At 39.6% G+C, this 7,019-nt stretch overlaps 1 protein-coding gene across 1 annotated transcript; it reads right to left on the reverse strand.

Annotated features, from left to right (window-relative positions):
- Window positions 1-1,636: 1,636 nt before the first annotated feature.
- LOC117341367 (PR domain zinc finger protein 5-like) lies at window positions 1,637-2,359 on the reverse strand. Its single transcript, XM_033903223.1, has one exon. It carries the CDS (start codon window positions 2,357-2,359, stop codon window positions 1,637-1,639), a length of 723 nt encoding a protein of 240 aa, XP_033759114.1.
- Between the last annotated feature and the right edge of the window lie 4,660 nt (window positions 2,360-7,019).

Genomic DNA, 7,019 nt, shown 5'->3' on the forward strand with positions numbered 1-7,019 from the left:
TCTGTCCCCTAGCCGAGACATACCAGAGTCTTTAAAAATGGTAGTTGCTACTCCTGCTTAGCGATCAGCATTTTGGGAGTGGGACGACTGGTTCGCCCGTTGTCCGTATCATGTGACCTGGGTGGGGTGTGCTGCTGGGTGTCTTCGGCAGTATGCTTCAGTGAGGTAGCACTATAAATCGGTAAAAGTTTCGGCCTATCACAAGGAGACTTAACACGAACATACCGCAGCCTCCCAAAACACACATACGCACTCACCACACGCAAGGGAGGCCGTCCTTAAATGACCTTAGCTGTTAATAGGACGTTAAACAAAATAAACCAAACCAAACCAAAATCGACGAAACACTTTGGCTCTTCATAATCAACGACATTTGAGGCCACACTCGTGGAAACCGGCGTATGTTCCTTTGTCCATGATAGTTTACCGGAGTCATGATTTGTTGAATATGAATGAAGCATGGCTTCAAAATCGTATACAATAAACCATGGGAAAACCCGTTTTTCTGTAGGTACAACATTATCGTACTCTTCTAAGCTATCAAAGAGTGAAGCTTGTAGTACCCGCCAGGAAGTTCGGAATTTGTTATTTTTGAACAGTTCCACTGATGCCGTAAGCACTTAAAAGATGTTGTGAATAGATTCCAACAGGTTTCACACTGAAACTTTTTTGAATAAGCCCGAATGTTTGAAATGAAAGAAAGGTGGTTTTGGTATCAATTTAAATTCATGGTGTCCGAAAATCGTCCACTGCTCCTGTACCACTGTTTGATCTTCCGATATTTTAAAAATGTTAAATCCAATTTTAAAACACCTTTCAAATTTTCACACATCAGCTAAATTAACTCCGGTGTAATTCCTAGCGCCCCCACTTCTGGTAGTATTGGCGCACGGTTGATTCCATTTTCCGTAGTTTCCGATGGGTCGCCAAACACCTAAACCGACATAGATTGTCATTGTATGGTTTCCCGTTCGTTTGCTTTGTAAGCGCAACTATGTGGGAAGAGTTGTTTGTCCAGAGGAAAATTTGTCCGAAAGATGTATATGTGAACGTGACTAATAAAAACAGGAAGCCATTTTGTATTTTCCCGTTGTCGAAGCATATGGGTAAGGATGTCCATGGTTTCTAAACGAAGACGCAGTTTTTGGTTGATGTCTCCTTTTATTAACAAGTAAAGGTTGATCAAATAGTGTCTCATTTGTATACGGTCGGAAATATCTTTATTCTCAAGTTTCACTGTGTCGGAGTATGATACCAAAGGAGAAGTTTATCCTAAAAGCTTGCTCTTCCTCGTTGTATATTTGATCAATCGCCTAAAGTTATCTTTCCGTGTTGGAAGTCGGGGGCTAAGGGTATGTTGTAGTGACATTCCCCGAAGTGTACCTTAGCTGTTAATAGGACGTTAAATAAAATAAACCAAACCAAACCAAACCCCGAAGTGTTTTCCTATAGGATCAGTGGAGAGTTCACATCAAATACAGCTCGTAATTCTTCATTTAAACCGTTCGATGTTTGCCATGGAGCATTCTCATCCGAAAATGGCTTATCCTGAAGTTTAAGTCCCGCACCCTCCTGTTTGTGTTTCATGTGAAGAATATACAGCGATTTCCTGCTATCAAATGAATCTCCACACGTTCTACAAGTATATTTTTTTTGATGACATTGGTGCAGATATCGCAGTGGTTTCATCGTCAGATTCGCTATCCGATAAAGGGCATGGAGAGAGAATGTAGGGAAATGACTCATGTGATGGTCCCGGCATTGGCTCACGAGATGGTCCCGGCATAGGCTCAAATTCTCTGTTGTGTTCTTGAATGTGAAACACAGAATGTTTCTTTAATTCCGCCAGAGTGGGTAGGCTGGCATTACACACGCTACAATTGAAGCTGCGTAGTATTAAAGTTTTCTCGGTACACATCTTTTGCTGTCGAACTCTGTTAAAGTTCGATGAGAATTTCTTCTCACATTTGTGGCACTCAAATGCTTTCCTTGCATGCACACTTTCCATGTGTCTGGCCAGAGAGCTTTTCCTGGTAAACACACTTGTACAATGTTCACAGCAATGTTCGCACAACTCACGGATTCTTTTCGCAGCCATTTCATGGCTACCAAGATTGTTAAACTTGGCCCTTTCTTTCACTTCCTCAGGGTCGTCAATCTCCAGCAGACTTGTGTAGATAGTCTGGTCAACGGATTGAATATCCATTGGATCTCCTTCCAATGCCTGTAAATCGCTAATGCGATTAATAATAGCAGGAAAGTGAATGATTCCTAGATCATCAGCCCACTTCCTTAGTTCATCCAAATTGCTAAAACGGGGGTTAGCATAACGTATAGTGATTTCCTCTATACTAGACATAGTCGAAGATTTTCTAGAGGTCTGTACTCGATGAAGATCGGAGTAAGAATGATAGTACTGGGTGTGCGTAATGAATTCACTTCTCCCAGGTGTATGTGTTCATTAATGGGATATTAGTCATATACAAACAAGGTTGACGTAAATCTGAAACTTCTATTATCACCATGAAAACAGTTGAATTTGCTAGACGTGCTATGTTTATCTTTAACACCTCTTGTTCAAATCAAAACAAATTACATGCGTATGCGTGTTTACTCTATTGTTCATAAATATACCAAGATTTTTTTATCCCTTGTCACCTATAGGTAACCCCTGGGTGATATTCCATTAGCGCCTTGCTGTTCAATCTTTACTGTGAAACTATTATGCCGGTCGGTATTTTCACATGGTGCTTTTCAACGTGTTATTCTGTGACTTCTCTAAACGAGATGGAAACCAGTTTTCAAATTCAAAACATAGTCTTGCCCAAATAATATTTTCATATATTACGTATAGAATTAATAATTCAATGTACATTGTTCTGAGCTTCTGATGTTTGAGAATATGAAAACTGTTTTTATTTTTAGCTCACCTGGACCGAAGGTCATGCCATGGTGCAGCGTCCGTCGTCCGTCCGTCAACATTTGCTTCAAATCGCTACTAGTCAAAAAGTTCTTATTGGATTTTGACCAAATTTAGTCAGAAACATCCTTGGCAGAAGGGGATCAGATTTTGCATAAATGGTGACTCTGACCCCCAAAGGGCCTGAGGGGCGGGGCCCAATAGGGGAAATTGAGGCAATTCCTTTAAATCGCTACTAGTTATAACGTTATGAATGGATTTGAACCCAATTTGGTCTGAAACATCCTTTAGGGAAGGGGAACAGATTTTGCATAAATGGTGACTCTGACCCCCAAGGGGCCAAAGGGGCGGGGCCCAATAGGGGAAATTGAGGCAATTCCTTTAAATCGCTACTAGTCATAAAGTTATGAATGGATTTGAACCCAATTTGGTAAAACATCCTTTGGGGAAGGGGAACAGATTTTGCATAAATGGTGACTCTGACCCCTAAGGGGCCAAAGGGGCGGGGCCTAATGGGGAAATAGAGGTAATTCCTTCAAATCGCTACTAGTCATAAAGGTATGAATGGATTTGAACCCAATTTGGTCAGAAACATTCTTATGTGAAGGGGAACAGGTTTTGCATAAATGGTGACTCTGACCCCCAAGGGGCCAAAGAGGCGGGACCCATATGGGAAATAGAGGTAATTCCTTTAAATCGCTACTAGTCATAAATTTATGAATGGATTTGAACCCAATTTAGTAAGAAACATTCTTTGGGGAAGGGGAACAGATTTTGCATAAATGGTTACTCTGACCCCCAAGGGGCCAAAGGGGCGGGGCCCCATATGGGAAATAGAGGTAATTCCTTTAAATCGCTACTAGTCATAAATTTATGAATGGATTTGAACCCAATTTAGTAAGAAACATTCTTTGGGGAAGGGGAACAGATTTTGCATAAATGGTTACTCTGACCCCCAAGGGGCCAAAGGGGCGGCGCCTAATGGGGAAATAGAGGTAATTCCTTAAAATCGCTACTAGTCATAAAGTTATAAATGCATGTTGTAAACACAGAGAGTCTGGACTTCATTATTTCTTTAAAGCAGTTGGGATCCCCACGCTATAACCATAAATAGCATTGTTTGAGGTTAACAAACAAAAGGAATTGAACATGAACATTATTTTGACATTTGGTCAAATCCAACCAGGTGAGCGATACAGGCCCCATGGGCCTCTTGTTTCAATATAAAAACTTTTTATTTTTCCAATATAAAAACAACAAGAGGCCCATGGGCCTTAACGGTCACCTGAGATTTGAAATATTTCAGTTAATTTAATTTACCCTTTTTGGCCCCGCCCATCAGCCCTCAGGGGTCAGTCAGGGCCAACATATGCATATTATCAAACTTTCATCCCATGCTAAAAATGTTAACCAAGTTAGAATGAATTCCAATAGAAATCAAACAAATCAGTCAAAAATGTAATTTCCCTATATAAACTAAAGTAAAATTTAACACCTCCCCAGGGGCAAACTTATGACCCCCAGGTCATTAAATTAATAAATTTTAGTAGAGCACTTTAAGACCCTTCCAACTATGAAGAGTATTTGATTCTACCTTATTTCGGTCTTTAGAAAAAGATTTTTGAAATTTCAGCCAATTTGACCATATTTAGCCCCGCCCATCAGCCCCTCCGGGTCAATCAGGGCCAACATGTGCATACCCTCAAACTGCCATCCCAAGCTGATAATGTTAACCAAATTAGAATGAATTCCAATAGAAATCAAATAAATTATAGTCAAAAATGTGATTTCCCTATATAAACTATAGTAAAGTTTACCCCTTCCCCAGGGGCAAACTTGAGACCCCGGGGTCATGAAATTCACAATTTTAGTAAAGCATCTTAAGACCCTTCAAACTATAAAGAGTATTTGATTCCAACTTATTTCGGTCTTGAGAAGAAGATTTTTGAAATTTCAGTCAATTTGGCCCTTTTTAGCCCCGCCCATCAGCCCCTGGGGGTCAGTCAGGGCCAACATGTGCATGCCATCAAACTGTCATCCCATGCTGATAATGTTAACCAAATTAGAATGAATTCCAATAGAAATAAAACAAATAAAAGTCAAAAATGTGATTTCCCTATATAAACTATAGTAAAGTTTACCCCCTCCCCAGGGGCAAACGTGAGACCCCTGGGTCATGAAATTTACAATTTTGGTAAAGCACCTTAAGACCCTTCCATCTATGAAGAGTGTTTGATTCCACCATATCTGAGAGTAGAGAAGAAGATTTTTAAAGTTTTAGTCAATTTGACCCTTTTTAGCCCCGCCCCTGAGGCCCCTGGGGGGTGGGGACCATATAATTTACAATTTTGGTTGACCTTTAGCCATAGAAGCTTCCTGCCAAATTTCATTGAATTTGGTTTAGGGGTTTTGGAGAAGAAGTCGAAAATGTAAATTGTTTACGGACGCACGACGGACGACGCACGACGACGGACAAAAGAGGATTAGAATAGGTCACTTGAGACTTTGTCTCAGGTGACCTAATAAAAGACAAAACAAAAGTTTAAATGATTTATTTCTCTTTTTCTTAACACCATTTCACAGTCTATATAGCTGTAACTGTAGCGGTAGCGTCCATATTCATTGTCACTTATATCCGTAGCGCATAGGTCTTCTCCCGTTACGCTGTGAACGTCTTGGCTGGAACACAGGGGCTTGTCGAATACCATCACGTCTTGGCTGGAACACAGGGGCTTGTCGAATACCATCACGTCTTGGCTGGATCACCAGCTGTAATTCTTCTCGCAGCGGAAACACTATTACTAGCATCATCAGTACCACTGTAAAGGATAAAAAGATTCCTTTAGTCCAGTTTAATTTGTTATAATTCACAGATATAATCCCCATCCATCACCTCCATATTTAGTGCAGTTGGTAAAGTGTGTTCATTTCTCTTTCGGCGACGGCGCAGAATACAGTAGACAACTAGTAATAGCACAATAACGATCACCATAGAGATGCATGCATACATCCAAGGTTTCACTGAAAGAACAATATTTTCCTCTATTTAAAAAATTGTTTGAGTTATGGACTAATATATGAAATAAATATTTAGCTAGCTTGATTTTAATGTAATTCAAGTAGTCTGTAAATACGTAATTTATATATTTGTTGTTAAAACATCATGCTATCGTCAGTAACACAATAAAATGCAAATATTTTACCTATGGTAGCTACTCCAATTTCCGTAAAGCTCATAATCAGTGTCGTTGACGAAAGTGGAGGTCTGACGCTCAGTTGAATATGCAGGAGGATTCTGTGTAACAAAATAAGAACTTTTAAGCCATAACTAATACAACTATTTCAACGTTATATACATGTATTGTACGGGTTCACTGATAGTTTTTGAAAAAAAAGTATATAATGAAATGAGTAAATGACATTGATATGATGTATTACTAAATTTTAAATAAATATTTAAAATTCTTTGGGTATGGTATTTGACTTACCTCACATCTTTTCCCATTCCGGATTATCTCCATCTCTTCTCTGAATATAAAATCATCACAATCCATCGTTGTCTGATCTATCTGTAGACGTTCCATTTTGATGTTAGTTAGTCTTTTCTCCCATTTACTAACACTCAAGTGTAGTACTTTCCCGCCATACTGGAGAGCATTTGCATCGAATGAGCTGCAACGAACAAGTTCACCTGTTTTACGACAATTACCACCCGTAACTTCACTAATTAGCGCAAGGAACACCAAAGCTGTTAATCTCTTCATTATCATTTCTAATCGGTGTTAAACAAAGTCATAATGATTTTTCGGGGAGGGGTACTCAGAGGTTGTAAGCAGCGTGTATGAACATAACGAGGTATGACCTTTGACCCATTGACCTAGTGACCATGACATAGTGACCTTGACCTTGATCAAAGAACTCGGTCACTGGGGGAAGCAGTTATCTAGTACCCCAACTCAAATGTCACAACAAGTGTGTGAATGGGTTCAGAGGTCAGTATCCTATTTAGTGTCCAACTCGGGTTTCACAACAAGTGAGAATTCAAAAAAAAAAATCCGTTGACCAATCATTGTAGAATTCAAAAATAATAATAAAGCTG

The sequence above is a fragment of the Pecten maximus genome, chromosome 13 (assembly GCF_902652985.1).
Source record: "Pecten maximus chromosome 13, xPecMax1.1, whole genome shotgun sequence".
In the NCBI taxonomy this organism is placed as follows: domain Eukaryota; kingdom Metazoa; phylum Mollusca; class Bivalvia; order Pectinida; family Pectinidae; genus Pecten; species Pecten maximus.